Raw genomic sequence first — 27,136 nt, 5'->3', positions numbered from 1 at the left:
AGCTTCCACGACAAAAGAAACAGCTTCGACGACAAAAGAGACAGCTTCGACGACAAAAGAAATCGGCGACCAAGTATAGTAAAAGTTGTCTGATCTGTCAAGCGAAACTTCGCGAAGGCAAGGCTCGTAAACCTTGCATGCATTTCACATCCCACCTAAGCACCATGGGCGTTTAAATACGCTGGGAGCCGCCCGGCCATGTTTTTTCTGGCGTCGGTATGTTTTTGCAGTGGCTTGCCTTTTACATTTTCGCCGCTGTTGTGGGCGCCGGATGTGTGCCTTCCAGCGTTCTTGGAACCGGTTTCAATGCCGTCGCTTACAGATACCCGCTCGCCTCCAAAACAGGCTGGGATACCAATTTCCTTCAGGACGGTTACAAGCTGGGCGGCCAGGTGTTCTCCATCTCCGGGCTCACCAACATCGACTTCAGCTTCACCATCCGCAACAACTTGCTCAAGTGGGGCACCTTGTACGGCCAGCCCCTCACCATTTCCAACTTCACCATCGAGTACACGGGTTACTTCGTTCCGGATGCCACCGGTGTGTACACCTGGTCCATTGACAGCGCAGACGACGGCGCCGCCTTGTCGTTGGTGACTGTGGGCGGCTGCTGCGACAATGTTGACTCGGTCACCTCGCAGTTTAGCATCAGTACTTTGCGTGGCTTTGCCGGCGCCGGCGATGCTTCGGCGAAAACGACGCAGGCGTACTTGGAAAAGGGCTTTGCGTACGCGCTCAAGATCGTCACCTTCAACTGGAACGGGCCGCTGGCGTTGGCGGTGTCGTATACTACGCCCGACGGCCAGACTGTCAGCGACTTCAATCTCGTGCAGCAGCTTCTGTTTGACCCACAAAACTGCGCCGTGCCTCCGGTTGTCACCACCACAACGTCTTATGGCACAAACAGTCTCCACCCGACTACAGGCTTTTACACTCCAACAGACTGTCTGCTGGTGCCCACATGTACCATTGTGGAGGTTCCACCGCAGGTGTTCACAACTGTGACCGAGAGCGGCGGGATCCCGGGCACCCATACGCCCACGGATTGTCTGGTGTCTCCCACGTGTACGGTTACGGTTGTTCCTCCGCAGACTACGACTGTGACTGCTCCACCAAATAGTGGAAATCCAGTTCCTGGCACTTATACTCCAAGCGATTGTGGAAAGGTTGATACTTGTACGGTTACGGTTGTTCCACCACAAACTACAACAGTAACTGCTCCACCAAACAGTATCCATTCTGTTCCTGGAACGTATACTCCAAGTGACTGTGGAAAAGTTGCAAAGTGTACAGTTACGGTTGTCCCACCTCAAACAACTACGGTTACTGCTCCTCCAAATAGTGGCAATCCCGTTCCCGGAACATATACGCCTTCTGATTGTGGAAAGGTCGATACCTGTACTGTTACTGTCGTTCCTCCTCAAACAACGACTGTTACAGCTCCACCAAACAGTCGTAATCCTGTTCCCGGCACTTATACTCCTGCCGATTGTGGAAAAGTTGCAAAATGTACAGTTACGGTTGTTCCACCTCAAACTACCACAGTGACCGCTCCGCCAAATAGTGGAAATCCTGTTCCTGGTACTTATACTCCTTCTGATTGTGGAAAAGTCGACACATGTACTGTTACTGTCGTCCCTCCTCAAACGACCACAGTGACTGCTCCACCTAACAGTCGTAATCCAGTTCCTGGTACTTTTACACCTTCCGATTGTGGAAAGGTAGACACATGTACTGTTACAGTTATTCCACCTCAAACAACTACCGTTACTGCACCTCCAAACAGTATCCACTCTGTTCCTGGAACATACACACCAAGTGATTGTGGAAAGGTCGACACATGCACTGTCACTGTCGTTCCACCTCAGACCACGACAGTCACTGCTCCTCCAAACAGTATCCATTCTGTTCCCGGTACCTATACTCCAAGTGACTGTGGAAAAGTTGCCAAATGTACAGTTACCGTTGTTCCTCCACAGACCACAACAGTGACTGCTCCACCTAACAGTCGTAATCCTGTTCCTGGCACGTTTACGCCTTCTGACTGTGGAAAGGTTGATACATGCACGGTTGTTGTTGTTCCTCCACAAACTACAACAGTCACTGCCCCTCCAAACAGTCGTAATCCAGTTCCTGGAACTTTTACACCTTCTGATTGTGGAAAAGTTGCAAAATGTACAGTTACCATTGTCCCACCTCAAACTATAACTGTCACTTCTCCTCCTGATAAGGCTCATTCTGTTCCCGGTACCTTTACTCCATCTGACTGCGGACATGTGGACACATGCACCGTTGTCGTTGTTCCTCCTCAAACAACTACAGTGACCGCTCCACCAAATAGTGTTCACTCTGTTCCAGGCACCTTTACTCCATCTGACTGTGGCGAAGTTGATACCTGTACTGTCGTTGTTGTTCCACCGCAAACGACCACAGTAACAGAACCTCCCAATAAATCCCACTCTTATCCAGGTACTTTCACTCCATCCGATTGTGGAAAAGTCGACACCTGTACTGTCGTAGTTGTTCCTCCACAAACAACTACAGTTACTTCTCCACCTAACAGTGTTAATCCTGTTCCTGGCACGTTTACACCAAGCGATTGTGGAAAGGTTGATACCTGTACTGTTGTCGTTGTCCCACCTCAAACAACTACTATGACTTCTCCTCCAGATAGCGCTCATTCTGTTCCGGGCACTTTTACACCTTCTGATTGTGGAAAGGTTGATACCTGTACTGTTGTTGTTGTTCCTCCTCAAACTACTACAGTAACTGTTCCACCAAATAGTGCTCATTCTTTCCCAGGTACTTTTACTCCTTCGGATTGTGGTGAAGTCGACACATGCACAGTTACTGTTGTTCCTCCACAAACAACCACCGTAACTGTTCCGCTAAACAGCGTGAATTCTGCTCATGGCACGTTCACACCAAGTGATTGCGGAAATGTCGACACTTGTACCATCACGGTTGTCCCACCTCAAACCACCACGGTTTTTGTTCCTCCAGATTCAGCGCATCCTCTGGCTGGCACTTACATTCCTTCGGACTGTGGAATTGTCGACACATGCACTGTTGTTGTTGTTGTTCCTCACGTTACTACAACACTATCTACCATGCCAAACAGAATGTATCCTATTCCTGGAACATACACCCCTGAGTATTGCAATGAAGCTGACGTTTGTACTGTGGTTGTTATTCCTCCACAAACTATCACGGTAACTTCTCCTACCGACAGTGCTCATCCTACTCCTGGAAGTTTCACTCCTTCGGATTGTGGAATCGTGCCCACATGTACAGTCACTGTGGTGACACCAGACCCTGTGGCATCTTCTAGCATTATATCTTCTGCCTCTCCTTCACAGTCGATTACATCCTATCCCCACACGATCGCTCCGAAGGTTTCGACTATTCCCGATGCTTCGTCTCTGGAATTTTCTTCGCAATTGTCTAGTTCCGTTCTGGCTAGCTCTGTTATTCTGTCTAGCAGCGAATCTGCGAGTGAACTGTCTTCTGCTGACCCAAGCTTGTCTTCATCTGACCCAAGCTCGTCTTCATCTGATCCAAGTTCGTCTTCGTCTGACCCAGTTTCATCTTCTTCAGAAACCAGTTCGTCTTTAGAACCAAGCTCGTCTTCTTCTGACCCAACTTCATCTTCGGCAGACCCAAGCTTGTCTTCCTCGGAAGCCAGTTCGTCTTCTATGGATCCAAGCTCGTCTTCTTTAGTACCAAGTTCGTCTTCATCTGATCCAAGTTCTGAACCAAGTTCATCTCAATCTGATTCAAGTTCGTCTTCTTCTGATCCAATTTCTTCCTCAGAACCCAGCTCGTCTTCATCTGTCCCAATCTTTTCCTCAGATCCAAGTTCTTCGTCATCTGACCCAAGTTTGTCGTCATCTGATCCAAGTTTGTCTTCAGATGCGAGCTTGTCCTCATCTGACCCAGTCGTGCCTTCTTTCACGTACAATTCAGACTCTGTCTCTACTGAATCGACTTATCAAGACCCAGGGGTTGTTACTGGTTCTGATCCTAAATTCTCAACCAATACTGATCCTCGGTCGTCTTCCGGCTTCCCATCTGTGACTTTTGATGTCCCTGAGTTTAGTATCGTGTCGAGCTATTCTGAGGCTTCTCCTATTCCTCGTTTCTATGGAAATTCTTCTTCTTCTTCTTCTACCTACGTTCCAATCTCCACGACTTCGAATTCGATCCCATCATTCTCCGATTATCCACCCGACTCTCAGTCACCGGAATTGTCGAGCTACATTATTACACTGACTTTGCCAGACTCTAATAACCCTGTTGTTGAGACCGAGACCGAAACCGAAACCAGTACCGAAACAACAATAGTTGACCCACCGGCTGAGGTTAGTACGGAAACCGATGTTATTGAAACAACTATACTCGACCCTCCTGCTGTTAACACAGGAACAACTATTGTTGATCCTCCTGCTGTGAACACGGAGACTATTGTTGATCCTCCTGCTGTGAACACGGAGACTGTTGTTGATCCTCCTGCTGTGAACACGGAGACTATTGTGGTTAACACAGGAACAACTATTGTTGATCCTCCTGCTGTTAACACAGAAACTGTTGTCGTTCCTCCTGCTGTTAACACAGAAACTATTGTTGATCCTCCTGCTGTTAACACAGAAACTATTGTTGATCCTCCTGCTGTTAACACAGAAACTGTTGTCGTTCCTCCTGCCTCTAACACAGAAACCGGTCTGTCTGAGACAGCTACTGATGTTCCTGCCATCGGCTCTGGTGGTGTTTCTTCTGATGTATACAGCTCCCACTTTGCTACAAAGATTCTTACGGATGATGCTCCACCTAAATCCGGAGGCAAGCTTGATTCCCCATCGAGTTCTGGATCTGTCCCAGAAAGTAGTGGAGGAGTGGAGATTAATTCTATTCCTGGTGTATCCATTGAATACCTTTCAGCGACCTCCTCTGCTTCTGGTGCCACACCAGATGCTTCTGTTTCGCCAAGTTCGCCTTCTCTGCCTTTGATAACAATTGCAGAAGGTTTGAGCAGCAGAAAATCGATTGGCATTTCCATGGTGGCGATTATTCTCGCTTATTTATTCTAGTGAGCGATCCGTGTTGGATTAGCTCTTTTGCATGTACATTTAATTTGACGTTCTTCTTTATTCTGCTCGGGGAGCATCTGTATTTTGATGTAATTTGTAATATGTAATATGGCTCAGTGTATAGTCGATCCATCAAGAATCACGGAATTGTTCCAAATTTCCAGCGTTGTCAAAGACATGTTACAAACCGAAATGAAGACAACTGGAGCTAATCATTTAAATCATAATATGTTTTTGGTCCTGAGAGAGAGAAAAAAAGATGTAGACCGTTTGAGCCTATATCAATTTCTGAACATTTTCAAACTTGATTTTTGCTGACTTGAAGTTAAATTCTACTTAGCATAAGATGATGAGTTTTGTCATCGAAAAGAATTGTCCTTGCAGTAACAATATGAAGAAGAATATTCCAAAATGTGCGAGATGTGAAGACTTTGATTCGAGCTTGATTGTGATCGCTGATCATCTTTTCTATTTTGTCTATGATTAGAAGAACGTGCGTCCTTTCCAGATTGGAGATCCGATAACACCTAAGAGGAAGAAACGATTCCATAGATGCAGCCAGTGAAGAGGAACTTAGTCACTGGATCATCAGGTTTTCTAATTTTAGTGGTCGGGCAAGACTTGTGACATTACTTAGATGCTTGAGAGCTGGAATCACATTGGTCCAACACAGACATCCTACTATGATCATTTTTTTCTCGTTGATATCAATATCCTATTCACTCTAACCTTGAACATCAAGTTCAACCCAAGATAGATGGTTTCATAGAATCAGACTGGCACCCAGAAACAGACACTGCCAAGTTGCCTCAAGTATTCGAGACTTGAAGGAACTCACTTTAGTGACTTGTGGGAGGAACTGGCAGTGGTCATGCCAAACTTGGGCGCCATTGTTAGTAATCGGTGGTTGGCAGTAGTAAACACTTTTTTGACTGCAATCAGTGGTTGTTTCGTTGGAGAGGCTGGGCCACATGCTTACCACAATGGATCAATGCGTGAATTTCGTCAACTGCACCACGAAGTTCTTCCTCAAATCGTCCAGCTGCCTTCCTGATCAACCCTTGCCTCCATGCCTCCTCGATACCTCGTTCATCATACTTTTCCTCTGTTTATGCTGTTTGCCCATGGTACGCCGCGCTGATGGCTGCGCCCACAAGCAGACTCTCGGGCACAAGCTCGAACTCGACCCGCACGCCCAACGCCGAAACGTCTTCGCAAGCATTGACAAGCTCGGTGATGGCGGTGCGCATGGTGTGGAAATGCTCCATGACCGAGCCCACGTAGCCGATGGTGATGGTGTCGTGTTTGAAGCGGCCGTTGTGGCTGGCCAAGAAAAGCACGAAACCCGCGACCGCCGAAGCAATGACATAGGCGGCGCGGCGCACCACGGCGCGCGAAACGAGGCGGAACGCGGCCACGTCCGCGCGCAGAACCAGGCGCGGCGCCCACTGGAAGTGCAGCTCGAGGGCGCGCGCCACAACGTCGTCGCCCGGACTCTCGCACGCCAAACACACCAACTCGCCCGTCATGCCCGAATACGCCACTTGCAACGGCTCGATGCACTTTTGGGCGCCAAACACCTCGCGCCGCTGCGCCATGGCCACCAAAACGTGCCGCACCAACTCGGGCACGTACCGCCCCGCGGCCAAAAGCTCGCACGGCTGGAACATGGCGCCGGACTCGGGGTCAAGCTCGAGGTGCGGCGCAAACGCAAGCTCGGCGCCAAACCGGGCGTCCACCAACTCGTCGTAGCACGTGGCTAGCGCCAGCGCAAGCCCACAGCCGAAAAGCGACGCCTCAGCGTTGTAGAGCACTTTTTTCTGCCCTGGCAAGCGTTTCTGCGCCGGCAACTTGTCGTCCACATCCACGGCGCAGCACACGTTGAAGCCCGTACCGAGAACCATGGCCGCCTCTGTTTTCGGGTCGAAAAAGCGCCCGGCGGCGTAGACGGCAAGCAGGTCGTTGAGAATGGCGTCGACGCGCACGGGCACGCCGCGGCGCGCCATGGCCGCCTCCACGAGCGCGCCGAGTTCGCGCCCGGCCACGCGGGCGTCGAGCGTGTAGCCCTTGGCCATGTGGGCGATTTTGGCGCGGTGGGGCGCGGCCGCCTCGAGCGCGAACGACCAGGTGATGCCGGTGGCGAGGGGCTGCGAAAACAGCGCCGGTTGGGACTCCTGGCGGCTAGCGGCCAAAACAGAGCAGGCGTTTGCAGCCAACCAGTCGAAAAACGCCTCGTCAACGTGTTTGTGGCGGCCCTCGACGGTCCACAGCCGGCTGTGGACGATGCGGACCCGCGAGCGGCGAGAGCTCTCACAATGATCCTCAGAGCCATTTGGCTCTGAGCCGTTGCGCTGTTCTGGTTCTGGTTGTGGTTGTTCTTGTTCTTGTTCTGGTTGTAGTTGTTCTGGTTCTGTTTGTTCTGGTTCTGGTTGTTCTTGTTCTTGTTCTGACGGTTTCTCCTCCAGTTGCCCGATTTCGATCACCGCCACGCGCAACGTCGAGCCGCCCAAGTCGATCGCCAAAAACCGCCCGTGCTCCTCGCCCGACGGGTCCACCAAGTAGCACGGGATCATGGAAAGGTCCGATTTCGAAAGCGCCTCGTCTAGCAGAAGCGCCAAGTCGCGGGCCTGGCCGCCCACGTCGCCCGACTCGACCGGGCCGAGAAAGGCCGTGAGCGCCGTGGCCAAGACCGAATCTGGCTCTGGGTCCGAGAGCGACGAAGATGGACTCAGGGCAAGCAGAATGTCGCTGGCGGTGGAATCGGTGGTGTCGATCTCCACGATAATGTCGCCAATGTCGCGGGCGGCGTTGTCTGGTATGCCCACACGTTCGTTTTCAGCCATGTCGCTGCCTTGTGGGAAGTTCTGCGTGTCCAAAAACATGGAGGCAGAAAGCGGCAGATGGCCCGTATATGTGTTAACAGGTGGAGGAGCGGATGCAACATGTTGGATCTGTGCGCGCCATGTTGCATAATCGCGGTGCAACACGGTATCCGAGACAGAAGAGCGAGAAAAATTGGAGAAAACACAACGGCAAAATGACCGGCACATGTGCCACTTCCAGTTCTGTGTATCCGACTCTTGAAACGTCGGAAACAGGCTGGCCATGGCGGATTTCGGTGGATTAAGACGACGTTGCGGTGAATGGTATGCTACTGTGTGCAGGACACGACTCATGGCGCTGATTGCAACCTGTCGATGCAACATCACACCAAGCCACCATATAATGGCACATTGCCGTCAATGGAGGAGTAAGCGACTGCCGTAACCGGTTGCAGTGGAGATTCGCGTGTTTTGCATCAGGCCAAAGGACTGGCTATTCATATGGTGACTGATAGTCTGATAGTGTGACTGATTGTGTGATTATGTAAGCGGCTCAGATCGGCAGACTTAAGAATCAAAGAGAAGCTAGCATGAAACTACCATCACATATATGTGCGGACATTTGTCAGTTGTTTGGTCTATGAGCCATTTTCAATGTCTCAAGCGATTCTATCAGGATCGGATGTTTTCTGCGTCCGTATTTTGGCGAACTGAAATCTGTCAAAGTTAGCGAAGATAAGCAAATTCACTGTCTGTTCAGTTACGGTCTACTCAGAGTCAATGCTGATTCAGTTTCGAGACATACATTTCAACACAGCCTGTCCATTGGATTTTCTTGTGAAAGGTAGCACTTGTCTTTTCTCTAGGTTGCAGATCTTCTTGTCATGATCTTAAGTCCTAGTACAATTCTTCGTCATTTAAATCTACACCATTGCACCACTCGTACACTTTCTCGTCCTCTGGTACCGTGAAACACATTCATAAATTGCTATAGTCCCTATGTAGACTCCTCCAGCAAGTTGTCGAGCTCAATGTCATTTGTCGTCATTTTCTTCATATTGTGTCCGTGTTGCATGTGGTCATCTACAACGAATTCCCGAAGCTTCTCCTTGGCCAAGCCAAGAGCCTCGTTTGCCATGCGCTGAACCACAATAGACGCTGGCCCAAGCAAGTTCATCAGGTACATGACGTATGTTGCTCCGGCCAACATGATCAAAAGCGTAAAGAAGAAAGGATTGCGCAATATGGCCATGAATTCGTTCCAGCCCAAAACCAAAATCACAATGTAGATGTAGTATGGGATCTGCGTGACATGCTGCATGATGGAGCGTTTTGTTTCAACAAACTTAGCATCCATTTCACGCTTGAACTTGGCCATGACCTCGGCCTTTTCGCTCTCGCTCAAAAGTTCTGCAAAAGCCCGCTGATTTTCGTCATCCTCGGAGTCCCACTCGTCCTCGTCCTCTTCCTCGGCCTCCTTCTCCTCACGTACGGTCTCATACTGGCGTTTCAATTTCTTGTCACGAACATCGTACTTGGGAATCACCTCGGTGCCATCAGACAAACGGGCCACCGTCAAGATCGGGAATGCCTTCAACGCGTGGGTTTTCGACTCGCTGAAACTGCCTTCCAACTCTTTTGTGTTTTGGTACAACCGAGGTACGCCGTTTTCGTCGTATCTGAATTTGTCGTCGAAGCGGTCCTTCAAGATGTTTAGCAAATTGTCTTTGGAAATGTACTTGTGAATCAAATCGTCAAGTAGTTCCCATGACTTGAAGTCAAACGTCTTGAGAGCCCTCTTGTTCATCGATGGCAAAGTGCCCAAACGGAAATCGTAATCACCTTCCTCTGTCTCATACTTCTGAAGAGCAGACTTGCTAAGAGCTTGGAATTTTTCCAAAATATGGTCCCATGTAAGCTCGGATGGGTTGGCAAGTTCCTCCACAAAGCATGTGCTCAAGCCATTGTTGAGTTTTTTCAAAGCTTTGCTGAGAATAGAGTTCAACTCCACGATTTGTTGCTTGGACACAAGCTGCTCCAACTCTGCCAAGTATTCCTTTTCGAAAGGACGGGTATCCAACGCGCCATCCAAAGAGATGAGAGCCAAAGATTGCAGAAAATCGTGCGCCGACGATTGCTTCAACTTCTCCATAGCCTCAACAAAAGTCCCAGACCTTGTTTTCCTGCTCAAGCCTGCCGAGACAGCTTTGAGAGAAGTTGTAACCAAGTGCTTGGCGTATATGGCAAACACGTCTTGCAAAGTGGAGTCGATTTTCTCCGCCAATGTGGCTCTCTTCTGCTGATAGACGGATTTGTTGTACTTGGAGGCACCCAAGTCGTAATCTTCCAAGACGCTCTGCTTCATGTCTTGGAAACCCAACCCGGTGTCCTTGTAGTCGATAGGGTCTGTGCTCTGGGTTGCCGTTACTGCTATGTTTTTCAACTCATGCGAAACTTTGGCAAACTCTTCGAAGCATTGAGCGGCCACCTCGTCACACTTGAATTTGGCCACCAATATCTGCTGCGTGGGCAAGTCCAAGTCCTTGTTGTGGTCGATCTGGTCCCAGCAGTTCTCGGCATACATGGTCCAGCCTTCAATAGGAATGTCGTGGTGGTAGTTTGGCTTGAAGAGGAAAGACTCGCTGGAGGTGTCGAGGAACTTGTTTCCCAACAGGCGAACGTCGTCCAAGAACTTTTCGTTCTGCAACACCTTGTGGCTCAACGTGTGGAAAGCCAAATCGAAGAAATCGTCAAAGGCCAAATGGGCCACGTCAGCGGGCTTGTTCAAGCCTTCCCAGATCCGCAACAAGTCCTGAGTGATGGTGGCGGCTAGAGACTCCATTGGCGTGACGCCCAAGTGGTCGCGGATCACAAAGAGCAAAAGAACCTTGTGGTCGTTGTTCTGGAGCTTGGCCTTGCCGAAAAGCGACAAGTTCACCTCAAACACCGTTTTCAACAAGCCCATGTTGGCGCCCTGGTACAAGCCCACCTGGGACTCCCACATGTTGACAATGAGCACCTCGCTGGTGGACAAGGCGAAAAGAGCGGCTTTCCGCTCAAAGTCCTGGTCTTCGCCACGTTCGCGGCCGTCGGTGCCCTCGACGTCCATCACCAAGATGTTTTCGGGCGGCACATGGGCGTTTGCCGGAAGCAGGTTGCTGACGCCAGGACTGACAGCCATCCAGATTCCCTTTGTCGTTTGCTGGCGGTTGACCTCGTCCATGACATCGAAGTTGGTGCTGAACAAGTGGTTGAGCAAAGTGGACTTGCCCGTGCTCTGCGAGCCAAACACCGAGATGATGCGGTAGTCGCCCGGCTGGCGCGATCGGCTGCTGATGTAGTCCAAGATTTGCTTGTTGAACTGTTTGTGCTCGTCGATGATCTGGATGGCGTCCTGGATTTCCACGGGGACAAACGACGACAGCGACGACGACACGGCCTCGTGCGCCGCGTCGGGCGAATCTCCTTCTAAAGTTACTGTGGGCAGGGGAACGTTGGACATGGGTGGATTAGAAAGAGTAGTCGGTTACGTGGAGTCGAGGTGTATGCACGACCGAGAGATTAGGTTCTGGACTAGGAAGGGCAAGACTTTGAATGGTCAATGGCTGAATGATGTGATGCAATGTCTGATTTGGGTTTTATTGACCTTTTTTGCTTTGTCTGTTTTATTTTTTTTTTTTGTTTGTATTATTCTTTCGTTTTGTTAAGTTTGTGCTTTAATGTGCTGTTCCGGATTAGAGTTGCTAGAAACCGCACAAGGACTAATCAAAGAGCAAAGACAGTACAGTTTATTCAAACAAGAAAATTAATCAAACCAAGGGAAAGCAAACCAAATAGGAAATCATTCAATCCAAACGAAATTAATTAAACCAAACGATAAAAACTAAATAAACCAGTATGAAATGTCACGGACTTTTCATCGTTCGATTAAACATGCAATATTGCTTCTTTTTGTTGATTTGGCTTGACCATTCGGACAAGAAAAGCCAGATTACTCACCGTAGCTTTCTATTTTTGTCTTTTAAGGTGACTAAGTAGTCTTTTTCAACAGTTTTAATCATCTTCAACTTTCCATACTAGTTTATCTAATTTTTTTCGTTTGGTTTTAACATCTTTTACCATTTGGTTTGAATGAATTTTCCCGTTTGGTTTAAATAGTTTTTCTTGTTTGGTATGAATAAAAACTGTACAGTTTATTCAAACAAGAAAATTAATCAAACCAAGGGAAAGCAATCCAAATAGGAAATCATTCAATCCAAATAGGAAACCAATCAATCCAAACGAAATTAATTAAACCAAACGATGAAAAGTAATCAACCAGTAATGTCAGGGATTTAATCGTTCGATTAAGCATGCATTATTGCTTTTTGCTGATTTTGCTTGATCATTGGACCAGGAAAGCCAGAATACTCACTAGCTTTCTGTTTCTGTCTTTTAAGGTGACTAAATAGTCTTCTCACAATTTTAATCATCATCAAGTTTCCATATTAGTTTATGTAATTTTTTCGTTTGGTTTAAACAGTTTTTGTCGTTTGTTTTAAATAGTTTATCTCATTTGGTTGAATGATTAATTTCGGTTGGTATTCTTGTGAATAGAAACTGTAGAGACTGTAAGATTAACATTCATAAGTGACCAAATGAAACATTAGCAGATAAATAAACCTATTTTTCCTTTGTTGAACGTCCCACAATCTCTATGAATCGCTGTTTCGTGTGACAGCATCTTCCGAATTGTAAGGTTCTACTTCATTTGCTTGAAGATGATGTATTGTCAAAATGCTCACCAAACGAAAATGATGTAAGTATGAACTAGAAGAACAGTTTATTTCTATTTCGTGGCTTCTTTAGAAAGACAATTTCGGTTTTGTTCTTTTGCCAGGTGCTTGTAATGAACTTGCTTTTCTTCAACCTTTGGAAATGATCCATAAACATGTGGTTAAGTATTCAAACTCCGTCTTCTTGCAACAAGACAAGCCCTTCTCTCTTCATCTCAAAAAAAAACAACACCCAGATATTCTTCTATCACCTCTACTGGCTTAAGTAGTCCTCGTGACTCTTAATTGCTCACTTTTGTTACCTCCAATTTTATTGTATGGTTATCTCGTCGTAACGTCATTTATTCATTTTCGATAGATTAAGCTGGTAAACTAACCAAGCGAGCAAATGATCAGAATCGGGGTTATTTGGAGGAAAAGTTGCAGAAAGACGGCTTTTAATTGCTTAGGAAGTATGTACTAAACAAAGTCTTTGAAGAATTTTTAAGATCTCACTCAAAAAACCTTTAAATCCAAGCTGTCTAGTCTGTTGGAATCATAATGTATGAATAAGTCGCCCGTTTGAGTCATTCTCCCCATTACTTTGACATCTTCTTTGATTTGTTAGGTGAAACCTCAAGGCTGGATCACTATTAAAGTCATTTTTCCGCAAGCAACCCGAAACCTTGAATTATATTCCAACTAGGAAAACCACAGATCTACTGACTTCAAACACTGCATGTTTGATCGTTGCAATTCGCTCTCCAAAAGAACTTTAAGATTGCTCTCCGTAGACCAAATGAAGTTCATTAGTAATATATACAAGATAATCTATAGCATCTTCGTTGGGAAGAGACCGAGACGTACTAAGTTGAAGAAGCCGCAAATCAAGAAGACGATCGCTCACAAATGCCAGCGTAGTATAGTATGACGCATCATGTTGAATGTCTGGGTACGTCTACGGAGTGGAAGAGAACATATCTTCTCCCGAGTCACGTAAGACCTCAACGCATATAGAGAGTGAGCAAAAATACAACTTCAGGCGGTCAATTCAGGCGATCACAACACCAGGCTTCGCCCGGTGAGGCGGCTTCGCCTGGGGCGGCTCGCCCGGCGTCTTCAGACTCAGACCTACTGCGCCTGAGTCTTGGTGGTCCTCTCACATAAATGCAAACTCGCTCTTGATCGACGCCAAGCGGGCCTTGTTCGCCCGCCTCATGCCCTGGTACGACATATCAAACGCACCCCGGCCCTGAGTGATGGAGCGCAAGCGCGAAAGATAGCCCACCATCTCGCGAAGCGGCGCCTCGGCGACAATGGTTTTCTTGTTTTTGAGCTCGCCCGTCTCGGTCTTCATCGTGTAGTCGGGCGGCAAGAAAAGGCGCTCTGCCTCGGCACGCGCCCAGTTCTGGTCCTCGAAGCTGTCGGACTCGTCGTCGATGGAGAGAATGGTCGCCTGGCACCGGCTGTTCAAGTCATGCACAACCTCGCCCAACACGTCCAGCTCCACGTACACCTTCACGGCCATGATAGGCTCCAACACGCCGAAAGCAGCCACGTCGGAGCTGCCAGACGCTGTTTTCTCTGCAAGCGTGGCCACCGCCTTGGCCACGGCCCGGCGCCCCACGTCAAGCAAAATTGCCGGCGGCACCGTCTTCTCCTCCGCCGGGAAGTTCCACAGCACAATGCGGACAGCACACGAGTGCAACGGGAGCCCAAACACGGGGCCGCCGATCTGGAGGCCCGTGACACAGCCCTGCACCAAGAGGCGCTGCAAGTCTTCCAACGACTGATCGCACTTCCAGCGGCGGTCCGCCACGGCCTGCGTCATGGCCTGCGGCGTGGCGCCGTCGCCCAACACCACCACGTTGTTGTCGTGGCCCACAAGCACGGCGCCCTGCTCTTGCGCAAACAGCGACTCGGCCGCAGCACCTTCGAACGAGTCCAACGCCACGTCCACGTACACGTCCGGGTAGTCCGCCGCCGCCACACGCACAGGCCGCCCGTCTGGCCGCGCCACCGTCTCCTTGTACGACACGGCCACGTCGCGGAGGCGCACGCGGGCCTTCATGTCTTTCACCAAGCGGTCGCGCACAATCTCAAGGTGCAACTCGCCCATGCCGCTCAACACCGTCTGGCCCATGTCGTCGTCCACGTGGACGTGCAAAGACGGGTCCTCGCGCACAAGTGTGCGGATGCATTCGTTCATGTGGCGGGCGTCGCCGGCCGTGAGCGGTTCGACCGCCGCGTTGAAGAGCGGCGGCGGCACGTCGATGGCATGCATGCGGAGCGCCGCTTCGGCGGGCGAAAACGTCTTGGAGTGTGTGGCGCCACGCAGCACCAACGTGTCGCCCGTGGCGATGTCGTCGTCCATGCCGGCAACAACGCCGATGTTTCCGGCCGCCACGTGCGCCACTTCCTCGGGCACGTCGCCGTGCATCAACATGAGGCGGCGGAGGTGGAGCTTCTTGCCTGTGCGGGTGTTGATGACGGTGGAGTTGGACGCGAGCGTGCCCGAGTAGACGCGGAAGAAGGCCATGACGCCGCGGGTGGCGTGCGTCACCACTTTGAAGGCGAGCGCCACGGTCAAGTTGCGGTCGCCGTTGACCACGAGGCCCTTGGGGCCCACGGCCACGGGCACGGCGAGGGAGGAGGAGGAGGAGGGGACAGAAGAGGAGCTAGACGAAGACAAGCCCTTCCTGTTCGTGGTGGTCACCTCCGGCAACCGCGCCTCCAACGGCGACGGAAGATACGCCGCCACGGCGTCCATGACCGGCTGCACGCCGATGTTGCGGAAACTGGAGCCGCACAACACGGGCGTCACGGCGCACGCCACGGTGGCCCGCTGGATCGCCTGCTGGAGGGCGCCCGCCGGCACCGCCATGTAATCCTCGCCCGCGTCGAAAAACGCCTCCACCACCGAGTCGTCAAGCTCGCCTAGCGTCTCGACCATCGCCTCTCGGCACCGCAACACAAGGTTGTAGTCGTCGGAGCCGGGGCTCAACGGCTGGGCGTCGATCTTGGTTCCGCTGGCGTCGGTCCACACCAAGCGCCGGCAGTGCACCACATCAAGCACGCCCGCAAACTGCATCTCGCCGTCTTTGGGCGCAAAATACGGCACGTTGACACACACCGCCCGCGTGGCGAGGCGTGACACAAGCTCCCGCACCGTGCGGCTGAAGCCGGCGCCCGCCCGGTCCATCTTGTTGACGTAGGCAAGCCGCGGGATGCCGAGCGCTGCCGCCTGGCGCCAGACTTTTTCTGTTTGCGCCTCGACGCCCGCCACGGCGTCCAAAATGGTCACGGCGCCGTCAAGCACGCGCAACGACCGTGTGACCTCGAACGTGAAGTCGGCGTGGCCCGGCGTGTCGATCACGTTGATGTGGTGGCCGTTCCAGGGGAACGAAATGGCCGCCAGCTGGATGGTGATGCCGCGCTGCCGCTCGGACGGGAGATAGTCGGTCACGGTGTCTCCTTCGTCCACGTTGCCCATTCGAGCGGTCTTGCCGCTGAAAAAAAGCATGCGCTCTGTGGTTGTGGTTTTGCCGGCGTCGATGTGGGCGATGATGCCGATGTTGCGTGTTTTGGCCGCGGTGTGGGCGGCCCGGAGGAACTGGAGGGGGCGGAGAAAGTGGAGAGAGGTCATATCTATGACGGATGGGTTGTAGAACGAGTAAATGTGAGGAATGAGAGAGTTTTGACCAGGATGTAAATCTGACGAATGAGAGATCTGATCAGACTGGGTAAGAAGCGATCAGAATGGGTGTGTGATGAGATGAAATTATATCTGATCAGAAGTGAGAACTCTTATGTGTAGAAATCTGACGGACGAATCTGATCAGGATGAGTAGATAAGATATGAGCGAGTATTTGAATCGGATGAGCAAGTATTTTCAATCTGATACGCGAGACTCTGATGCTCAATGAAATCTAATCAGACAACGATGTGAATGCAATGATAGTCAATGGAATGATACCAGAATAACAGTCTCAGTCTGTAAGTCCAAGTGAAGTCCAAAACTCTGAGTCCAAAAATCTGAGTCCAAAACTCTGTAGTCCAAAACTAAGAAGTCCGAAACTCTAAAAGTCTGAAATCTGAAGTCTGACCAACGTCTATTGTACAAGCCAGTATCACCGATAGTTTCAAAGACCAGGCCTGTTGTCTTGGAATAGCCCGGAACTAAGCGCTGAAAGGTGTATGTAAAGGAGTGGTAGTTTCTTGGAAAATGAATTCTGATATTATGGCCGTATAGTTCAAGCTCGGCCGTTTCGCTCCAATCTTGAAGTCCAGCTTTAAAAAGTTGAGACTGATCTCGAATCTGAAGAATCTCTGCGCGCATAATCTGCAGACACAAAGTTGAGAGGTCGCTTTATTTAGAGAATAGCTTGGTTATAGTCTTTTTAGTAGAATGTGGTTGGTTATAGAGTCTTTTTAGTAGAATGTGATCTATTAAAGTATGCATGGACACTATTCATAATACGATCAGGAGGACTATCAAAATGTGGACTTGGTACATGAACCGAGACAACTTTGCTTGCTCTAATGTCAATTTGGCCGCTTGAGTTCGGAACTGCTGTTTGGTGGCTTAAAGAGAAAGGGATCGGAACAAAAAGTTGCCGAAGAAACTCCGAAACTAATGAAACCACAGCCATGATTCTCGTAAAAATACTGCGCTTTTCAGAAGAGGTGTGACGACGCAGAGATTGAAACTACTAATTGAGGATATGCGATGCAATTTTGACATTAAGTGTGAAGAAAAAAAAAAAATATCGAAACACAGAAGCTCTTCCTGGAATGCTGTATGCCATATTTTCTTCTCCTTTAGCATTTACCTCTTATTTCTGGACAGTAAGGTTCTACTTTTTATGTTTCTAAATAAAAGTAGCATCCAGTTATCTTGGGTTGAGGAGAGATGGGTGACTTTATGGGAGGTAGTAGTACAAAGTCTGGTGGTTCCTGGCTTTAACCATAAGAGTTAGCGTATAATAAGGTGGGTACGAGAACACTTCGAAAGGGACGAAAAAAAGGATGCTTGGCAATAGCAGAAGTTTCATCAGATGTCGCTTCTTTTGCTTATCTGGCTTATCTGGCTTATCGTTCGACAGAGCAAATTGAAAAGCTGGGGTCACTTGTCTTTGGGAGTTGTTGGGTGTTGATAACCGTCTGATAAGTATATTTTTCGAGCTTACTGCATGTCAAGTATTAAGTTTTATATAATTCTCTCTGTTTAGCCCGGTCTATACGTAATGTATATCCAATGTTTTAAAGTGAGAATATCGTCCCAGTTAAGACACCATCATCATGCTCAACGCAACACAATGAGTAAGTTTATTTCAAATACTACTAGGATGGGCAATCTCCTTGAAGGCAATAATTCTAGTGGTCCTTCTTTTTGACCATTAGCTACTGGAGCTTGACTGAGTAGGTTATCTATTACTTGACACATATGGCTACAATAATAACAGTGGTACATAGTCTGGTACATAGTTGAAGGTAAATGATGTAGCTAGGAAAATTATTTACAACATTCTGATGAATACAGTCTCATATACTCTTTCTTAGTTCACCTGCGGTTGTTCAGCCTTCTCCTTTGAAATATATCCAAGGGCGTTTAATCTTTCGACCAAAGTAGGGTGACTTTCTTTGTAGGTAGAGTACAACCAGTCCACGTTGAAGGATGATAGATTTTCAACTTCTAGTTTGATAAGAGCAGAGGCTAACTCTTCACTGTATCCCTGTGCCTTCGCATAATTATCGGCCTGGTATTCGTTCTTTCTGGTCACAAAATTTGTAACAAACTGGACAACACAGTCGATTGGAGCACTCACATAGGAGAACAAAAGGAAAGCAATCATTGGAGGGTACTCATGAAAAAAGCCAAATGAATGAAAGAATGACTTGTTTTCCATGAAAGCACAATACAAAACACAAGTCAAAATAACGGACGCTTGGTTAGTAACAAGAAGCTGGGGAATATGGTTCAACTTCCAGTGACCAATTTCATGAGCTAAAACAGCAATGATCTCTTCTATGGTACTTTGGTCAATCAAGGTGTCAAAGAGCACAATTTGCTGACTCCAAGGTAAGCCATGCAAGAATGCATTTGAATGTCCTGATCTGGAGGAACCGTCGATGACATATACACCAGAGAGAGGAAACCCATTTTTCGTGGCCAATTTTTCAATTTCTGTCTTCAATTCACCATCATCTATTGGAGTGAGTTTGTAAAAGAGAGGTAATATCAACTTAGGCATGATCGTCATGAGGATGAGTTGCAAAAGGAGCGTAAAAGCACAGGCATAAGAGATGAAGGACGTTCCAAAATGATCAATGATCTTCAAAAAGCCGTATACAGCCGGAGTTCCCAACACAAGCAGAAATAAAGCCAACTTAATCGTGTCCGATGCCCAAAGCTTTACAGTTGATTTATTGAAACCGAACTTCTCCTCCAACACAAAGTCCGCATAGTAGGAAAAAGGAAGCCGTTCCAAAGTTCCAAGAATAGAAGTTAACACAAACAAAACCAAAGACTGGCTGATGAGCCCAGAACCGAAAAAGCGGCCAATAACAGAGACTTGTGATAGCGAGGACAACAAAGAACCCGACCACGACCAGAGCTTCTGATACAAATCAAACTTGATATAAGCCAAGTCTTTGACCAAATTGAAAGTGGACTTTACAAAGGCAAAGGAGCTATTTGCTCTGGAGTATTCTTGGGACTTGTCGAAGGTTTCCTTTGTAATTTCATTTTTGATCAGGGCCGGGGGTTCTGTCTTGCATTGCTCTTTGTATTGTCTGTATCTGACATATGTCTCAAATGTATACTTTCCTATCAAAAGTGTAGTGACGATGGACCTCCAGTGGTATGCCGGATTGTCAAAGGCAGATATGATCTGATGGTTAGTAGGACACTAGTATATTGCACTGGGAACATACATTTGCAAAAGCCATATTGGAGATTGAAAGTGAGAAAAAAAATAGTCCAGGCGTCCCACAAACCTCTTTATATAGTGGAGTATAGTGGACGCATTGCCATCGAGGGCGCCAATCAGTGTTTGACGTGAACATGCACAGGAAAGCCACACGTACCGTATCGGGGACGTTTGTGCAGTACCCGCATGAGAAGATAAGGTGGAATTGTTTACACATTGCCACTTGAATGAAGGCTTAAGCCTAATGTACGATTCAATGAGGAAGTTGAGCGTTTTTGTGACAGATTGATCTTCATTGGCCCAAAGAAACTTTATATATATGGAACTAAAAGAACGACAGAGATATAGTAACGGTGTGACAGATGCATACATGAACAATTGCGATTTAGTGGCTGAACATTGCATTGAACAAGTTTCAGAAAGTAATTGCTTCAAGGATAGGGTCATAATACAAAATATTTGGAGAGCACCCAATACAAATAAATTTGGAAGGCAAAACTTCCTGATGTCCTCATCAGAAAATGGCTTCTGCACTTGCCATTGTGCAGGTTGGCTTTCGTATGGGTGAATATAGCCGGGCCATTCTCAGATTCCCTATTCGGTGCATCAACTTACGGTTATTGTCATTGGTGGAGATTTCTCTTGTTTCGGCGTTTAGTGATATTTTGCCGTTGGGTAACCTTCTACTTAAATGTATACTATGTTAAGGAAGCTACGGACTAAGAAAGAACTTGCTCTATGCTTTTTCGTTTTTATTTACGATCCATATCAATGTTTATTATTACGATATGACGAAGGAAAGGTCAGATTAAGCGTGTACAATTCTCCCGAACATGTGTGTCCAGCGAATTTTACATGAATTAGTTTCAATGTTCACTCGTATATAACTCAAAAAGGTTTCGTTGGGGTTTCTTGACTATGTATCGAAGTGAAGACAAGAATTGGCTATTAGGAATTTGCAAAGCCCGTAGGCGCATTAATAGCCGTACATCCGAAACTGAACAAAAGTAATTATAGCTCTCAATCATCTTTCACCTGTAGAATTCGTCATTCGCTGTAACTTTTGGTGCTTCGTCAGAGTCAACGAAAATAAAAAAATAGTCAAACACATAAAGTGGCCAATAGAACTCATAGTGCCTCTCAGATCCACAATTGCCTTGCAACTAGGTTTTAAAGGAGCTGACCTTCAACCATGACTAGTCTCGAAGAAGAATTAGACTGATGAGTATTATGTTAAGTTCTGACTCAGAGTAAATGGTCTCGCATCATCTGTTTCATCATGTGTAATCATGGACTTTCCTGTGGTGTTTTGGAAGCCAGCATCCGGCTTAGTTAGATAGGTGGTTGATTGGGGTTTGGATCCAATTGTCTATGAGGGGGTAGGTGTGCTGTATTTCGTATTTAAAAAATGCATGATGTTTTTAGATTGAGCCACGAACAAGCTCCAATATGTAATGGTCCTATAAACCTTTAAGGTCCTCATAGAAGATAGGTTCATGATCTCGCAATCAGGTGTCCTTTCAACATACTTGACTCTAGCAGTTGGCTCTTTTCCGTACTTCTTCTCCATGTATGTTTGCGTCTTTGATGATCTCTTTCTCGTCCATGGTCAAAAGACTTCTTTCTAGTCAAATGAGAGTAATATTGATCGGGCAGGAGTTTCCAGACATTGAAACCTTGACATTACATCGTAAAAGCAAGAGAAACCTGAAAGCACCGTTAGCCATAGATTTCACCTCTTTTATAGGTTTCTTTCCTTCGAGAAAGTATTTTCATTGTTCTGCAAATATGCTTATCATGGCTGAGAAAGGAACAGACGACAGATTGTCAAAATCAAAATGACGAAGAAGAGGTGCTTGCTCGTGCCAATGCTTTTTTCCATAGACTTTGTCAAATCAAATTGTGTTTCGTGTTTTTTGTGGATGTCTACGATTAGCAAAGAAACGTTACCGACTCATAAAAGCATGAACTGCTCTTTAGTAATAAGTAGATTAATCCCAAGGCTATTCGAATAATACACATTAACAATCGATCAAAGTCAGGTATCTCAAATCACTTCCTGATATAGTCGGATCCATGGAACTTCTACCAGCTATCATAAGGTTTGTATTAGTGTCATAAGGTTTGTATTAGTTTTCATAATGTCATACTCTAAATATCCGCTCAGTGAGCAGGGGTCTATGAAAATCTGGCAGGGTTGCCATTGTGCCAAGCAGTTGTGGCAAGAGCGTAAAGTTGGAAAGTCTGAATTAGCCAGAGTGGTGGAGTAGTCTGTCCCGTCTGATACTCTGATTCTGGCTCTAGTCTCAAAGACTGATAGTCCTCCAAGTCTGATACTCCAAGTCTGATGTGCTTACTAGTGCACCTTCTCCTTCTTGTACGTTGCCATGGCGTATTGGATGGTGCCTGCCACCAAAAGCAAAGACCCCATGTAGCCCTGCAAGTTAAAGCGGTTTCCAAACACCACCGAGCTGAGCACCAAGCTCAAAAACTTGCGAACCAAAAGAACAATCACTACCGTTAATGACAGAGCACGACCTGCCAACTGGTTGACACCTCGGGCGCAAACAACCTGAGTGGCCGCATTAAGGGCCAATAGAAGCGCAGGCCGCAGCACCAGAAAGTTGTCTAGAGTCTTGGAAGAACCGAACAACGAAAACAGAGAGGCCCATGTTTCAAGGGAGTAGAACGGCCCGCTGCGGCACATTGTCACCAAGTCTGTCCACACGCCTCTGCCCAAAAGCAAAAAAAGCGGAAGCGCAAGCGCATGCGAGTAGAAAAGCGTCTCCTGCCAATGGGTGCCGTACTTGCGGTAGAGCCTTTCATTGTAGAGCCCGAGAAACGCCCCGAGAACCAGCGCAGCCACCAAAACACCCACGCCTACAAAATACCGTAGGCCATCCAGCGTGCTGTGGGAATCTTGTGCCTTTTGGCACACCACCATGGCAGAACCCGCCAGCATCAACACCAGAGCGCAAATCTGGCTCCGCGTGTATCGTTTCCCGCCAAAAACATAGCCCACGGCCATGGTCACACATGCGGCGCTGGAACGGAGGGTGATGTGGATCGGGACGCTGACGCCAAAGCGCCAGACGGAATTGTTGAGGACCAGAACGGCGAAAAATAGCCCAACGGACACCATGTGGCGGCTAAGCGGGATCTTGGGGCGGCGGAAAGTGTAAAAGAAGCCGTGTCGAACGAGATGGGGCCGCACGGCCACAAGAGAAACGAGCATGAACTGTAAAAGCGTCACGACATGGCCCACGTCCGGGTGTTCGGGAAGACGTTTGCCTTGGTCTAGAAGCGCCTCAAACGAGTAGACGTTGCAGCAGCAGCCGCCAAAAACCTGTGCCAGTGGGATAAGAAAGTTCATGGGTGAGGGACAAGAAATTGTTAGGATACACTTGGTTTGTTCTGGAATTGGAGACCGGTTCGGTGCTGTAATGAGGTCAAAGTTGATCAGACGAATTGGCCAGACTAATTGGAAGAAGTTGTATTGGTGATCGTATAGTTACCAGTCTTGACGATGTGATTTAGCCGCTCTTCAATATCACGTAAGACAACTTAGACCGAGCAAAGTAACATTAAATGGAGCAGCAAATGGCCAATGAAGGTGGCTAGGTTATCTCACAGTTTCAAACTGGATCTGAGATCCAAATGGGTCGCTCATGTTCAAGTAGGTGATAAATGGCCTGTATGGAGAGGCACGGCCGCATGGCTATACGAGATGACAGATATGCCAAAAACCCAGAAATTCAATCACAAGCGAAGTTTGGCCTATTTAAGAGTTTCCACTAATCGTAATAGGTGGAGAAACCAAAAGGAAGTGTATGAAAGGAAGTTCATTGGTTGTTGGAAACACTTCGAAAAAGTGAGTATTCTCACTAATGACTGAAGATTTTAGGATGACCGGGGAATTTTGTCATCAACTGTTGGATGGCAACGTAACTGAAATAATTTTTCATCAAAATTTCGAAGATAATTCGTCTTCCTCCAATGGAGTGGCTTATTATTTTTCATATTGAAAACTCGATTGTAGAGCAGTCCAGTGATGTATCCTATCTGGGTCACGAGTGAAATGGTTGATAATATTTAATCAAACGCTTCGTGTGTTGATGAGGATTGAAGAGTTTCTGCTCTGATATGTTCTTATAGTGAACACATTGATAATCCAATATTGACGATCTATCAGGGCCATTAAGACTGAGAACAATTGATGAGAACAGTTGATGAGAACAGTTAAATGAAAACAGTTAAACCATAAAACCAGTTCATAAATACAAATATTCCAAACGTGCAAATAGTTGGTATTTAAGGTATACATAGATTAAATGAACAAGCTTCGGTGTTCATTATTCCTAGAAAGCATCAACAGGCCAGGTTAAGTTCTGTCTACGTTTGGCTCAAGAAAAAAGTCACATTCATTCTTAGCTATTTTCCCAGCTAGGCTGTTTGTACTCTTCTATATCTATCAGCCATAATTCACTGCCAGATTAGGCGCAGAGAGTATGATGCGCTTGAACGTAGGCTTCTGATTTCCATAGTTATAACATTCTGGTTCGGCTTGACTGTGTAGTACTGTATTTTCTCAAATGGGTCCGATCAACTTAAATTAATTTTACGTTACATTTCAAAAAAGAGTGGAATGGCCTTTGAGGTCCGACTCTTCCGGATTTGGAGATTACGACTCAACAAATATTTTGTTTAATTAAGTCTACGATACATCACCGCAGTCCAAAGTCAGTTCATTGCACGTTCTTATCTACGCCACATTGGCGTTTTCAAGATCTTCTAACGCCATTATGTGGCGCCAATCGGTATGACTGATTGCATACAAGATACTATCGCCGCACCATCCGGCCTTATGATACCTCAGATTCAATTGGACAAAGAAAAGAAGTCAGAAGAGGAAAACTGGAGCTTCCAGTCGTCCTTATTCTTCTATCCAGCCGGTCGCTTCTGTCTATCTCTTTTTTCCCTTCTTCTCTACTCCCTTCTTCTTCTTCGCTTCATTCTTTGGCCTGAACTGTGGCGTCTCTTATCGCCGTCGGCGTTTGCGCCGCGCATCGCCCTTAAGCCCGAGATCCAAGACCCTGATGCAAATCTGGACAAATAACATCCGTCTAAAAGCAAAATCGACAAAAACGGTAACTGGAACCGTATTGCGCTAATATTCCCCAGCTGTGGCGTTAGCGCCTAGTCGGACATAGTTATCCTCCTCTGTCAGACAAGACGCTTGACGTTTCCTATTGTGCAGGCTGCAGGTCCCGTGAAAAGACGTATAGCCGTGAAAAGTATACATAGAGGGCAGGATGGCCAGAATGAAGGGTCAGAACCAACATGTCGAGCATCGAAAAAAACGTCGGGGCGGAAACAGAGAAAGTCGCCGCCAAAGTTTCGCTCAGCGACTCCGTTCGGTCCGTCGAGTCGGCCAAGTTGATATCCATTGAAGATGCCGATGTCACCTTGGCGTTCATGAGAGAACATGACCCACAAGTGGCAGAAATCACGCCCGAACAGGAGAAAAAACTTCGCCGCAAAGTCATCTGGTACGTGTTGGGAATCACCTTTCTCGTCAACATGATCATGTACATGGACAAGGCCACCTTGTCGTACTCGTCGATTCTTGGCCTTTGGGAGGAGACGGGGCTCGACCAGAACAAGTACAACAACATCAACACGCTATTCTACGTGGGCTTTTTCGTGGGCCAGTTTCCCGGCACCTATGCGGTCCAGCATTTTCCACTTAGCAAAGTTCTCTTTGCCATCACTGTCCTTTGGGCCATCCACATTTTCTTGATCTGCGTGGCATACAACTACCCCGGAGTGATGATGCTCCGCTTTTTCTTGGGCTTTCTTGAGGCGCTGGCCATCCCCATCTTGACCACCACAAACGGAATGTTCATGACCAAAGACGAGAGGGCGGCCACCCAGCCGATTTTCTACGCCTCTTGCATGGCGTCGCCCATCCCCATTGGTTTCATTGCCTACGGCGTGATTTACGCCAACGTCAGTTTCAAGGGCTACCGTCTTTTGCACATCATCATCGGCGCTCTCACGTTGGTGTTGTCTGTGATTGTGTGGTTTTTCTATCCCGACAATCCTTCCACGGCCAAGTTTCTCACCACGGAAGAGAAAGTATGGGTCATTCGCCGCGTGCAGCGGACCCAGCTCAACACCATTGAGCAGAAGAAGTTCAAAAGACACCATGCCATCGAGGCCCTCAAAGACCCCATTTCGTGGCTCATCACCGGCTTTTTCTTGCTCCAGCAGTTGGCCAACAACTTACCCTATCAGCAGACGCTTCTTTACGAGCAAATGGGTGGCATTTCGAATCTCGACTCGACTTTGGTCACGGTTGCCGGTGCCGGCTGGGCCGTGGTGTGGTCTGTTTTTGCCAGCTTGGTCATGTACCTCCTTCCCAACTCCACATGTTTCTGCATCATCTGGTCTCTTTTGCCGGCATGGGTCGGGTCCGTTGTGGCAGTTTCGCTAGATATCCACAACTCCATTGGAATGCTAGCGGCCATCTGTATGGCGTCGCAGTCGTTTGGTGTGGCGTGGATTTGTGCATTTGGTTTGGCTTCGAGTACGGCCGGATCTTCTTACTCGAAAAGACTCACACGTAACGCCATGGTTCTTGGCGCCTATTCCGTTTCGAACATCATTTCGCCGCAGCTTTGGCAGGCGAAAGATGGACCTCGGTATGTGCCTGCGTGGATCGTGCAAATTGTGCTTTCTTTCTCGGTGGCTCCGGCTCTTATAGGTGTGGTGTGGTTTATTTTGAGCAGAAGAAACAAAGAAAGACTAGCAGCCATGAAAGATGGCGACAGGACGGGCTACGTCAAGGATGAATCGGGCGAAATGATATCGGTGGATATGGCGTTGCTAGACATGACCGATTTGGAGGACAAGACCTTCATATATCCACTCTAAATAATGGGAATGCAATCTAATTTTTTGTCACGTACGAAAAGGTCTATCTTGTTGGAGAAAGTATGTAGTGCTAGATTTAACTTGAAAAGTTACTCGTTAGGTCTAAGTGAGCTGTTGGTTCGGATTCCTTTTGGCACTGAATATCTTCACAATAATGCTAATCCAGACGAATCTCCATAAATCGGATCGCACTTAAGCATTTTTCTAACCGAGCAACTACGATTTTTTTTCCTTTTGTGATTTTAGAGTCCAGACTATCAAAACAATCTGAACATTTCCTCAGCCATTTATTGTTCATCTCACTAGTAAGGTGAAACTGGGTTAATCCTTTTCGCACTTCGTTTTACACTTTCTGTACAAAATGCAACTTTCAAGAAAAAATAAGTAGTGATCAAATCCATTTACTCTTTAAGATAAAACATGGACAGGTATGATGATAGAAGATGCAAATTCACAAACACAAGATTGACTAATTTCTATATGAGATCGTCCTCAAGTCTAGTATAAAAGTAGTCAATTCACTCAGAAGTAGCCAAAACTTATACTCCAAAGATCAAAATTAGTGGCACATCAGGAAGAAGTCCATTGAAAAACATTTCGATGG

General features: G+C 47.5%; 7 protein-coding genes across 7 annotated transcripts; 2 read left to right on the top strand and 5 right to left on the bottom strand. All coding sequences in view use genetic code 12, as the record gives it.

Moving 5' to 3' along the window:
* Nucleotides 1-218: 218 nt before the first annotated feature.
* On the top strand, nt 219-5,087 carry FOB63_004917 (PA14 domain family protein; the record flags this gene model as incomplete). The annotated part of the gene is made up of 1 exon (XM_002617420.2): nt 219-5,087. One exon carries the CDS (start codon nt 219-221, stop codon nt 5,085-5,087), a length of 4,869 nt encoding a protein of 1,622 aa, XP_002617466.2.
* A 1,109-nt stretch (nt 5,088-6,196) lies between these two features.
* On the bottom strand, nt 6,197-7,969 carry HXK1 (hexokinase 1; the record flags this gene model as incomplete). The annotated part of the gene is made up of 1 exon (XM_002617421.2): nt 6,197-7,969. One exon carries the CDS (start codon nt 7,967-7,969, stop codon nt 6,197-6,199), a length of 1,773 nt encoding a protein of 590 aa, XP_002617467.2.
* Nucleotides 7,970-8,906: 937 nt separating this feature from the next.
* NAG6 (dynamin-like GTPase) lies at nt 8,907-11,411 on the bottom strand (the record flags this gene model as incomplete). Its single annotated transcript, XM_002617422.2, has 1 exon — nt 8,907-11,411. The coding sequence occupies one exon, from the start codon at nt 11,409-11,411 to the stop codon at nt 8,907-8,909; it is 2,505 nt and encodes an 834-aa protein (XP_002617468.2).
* A 2,411-nt stretch (nt 11,412-13,822) lies between these two features.
* On the bottom strand, nt 13,823-16,309 carry MEF2 (Mef2p; the record flags this gene model as incomplete). Its single annotated transcript, XM_002617423.2, has 1 exon — nt 13,823-16,309. One exon carries the CDS (start codon nt 16,307-16,309, stop codon nt 13,823-13,825), a length of 2,487 nt encoding a protein of 828 aa, XP_002617469.2.
* Nucleotides 16,310-18,222: 1,913 nt separating this feature from the next.
* On the bottom strand, nt 18,223-19,615 carry FOB63_004913 (M48 family metallopeptidase; the record flags this gene model as incomplete). Its single annotated transcript, XM_002617424.2, has 2 exons — nt 18,223-19,557; nt 19,601-19,615. 2 exons carry the CDS (start codon nt 19,613-19,615, stop codon nt 18,223-18,225), a joined length of 1,350 nt encoding a protein of 449 aa, XP_002617470.2.
* A 2,337-nt stretch (nt 19,616-21,952) lies between these two features.
* YEA4 (Yea4p) lies at nt 21,953-22,969 on the bottom strand (the record flags this gene model as incomplete). The annotated part of the gene is made up of 1 exon (XM_002617426.2): nt 21,953-22,969. One exon carries the CDS (start codon nt 22,967-22,969, stop codon nt 21,953-21,955), a length of 1,017 nt encoding a protein of 338 aa, XP_002617472.2.
* A 1,967-nt stretch (nt 22,970-24,936) lies between these two features.
* Nucleotides 24,937-26,532, top strand: YCT1 (High affinity cysteine transporter; the record flags this gene model as incomplete). Its single annotated transcript, XM_002617427.2, has 1 exon — nt 24,937-26,532. The coding sequence occupies one exon, from the start codon at nt 24,937-24,939 to the stop codon at nt 26,530-26,532; it is 1,596 nt and encodes a 531-aa protein (XP_002617473.2).
* Between the last annotated feature and the right edge of the window lie 604 nt (nt 26,533-27,136).

Source organism: Clavispora lusitaniae (assembly GCF_014636115.1).
Source record: "Clavispora lusitaniae strain FDAARGOS_655 chromosome Unknown tig00002663_pilon, whole genome shotgun sequence".
NCBI lineage: Eukaryota > Fungi > Ascomycota > Pichiomycetes > Serinales > Metschnikowiaceae > Clavispora > Clavispora lusitaniae.
Note: the sequence above shows the minus strand (reverse complement) of the source record. Positions and strands in the feature narration are given on the sequence as shown.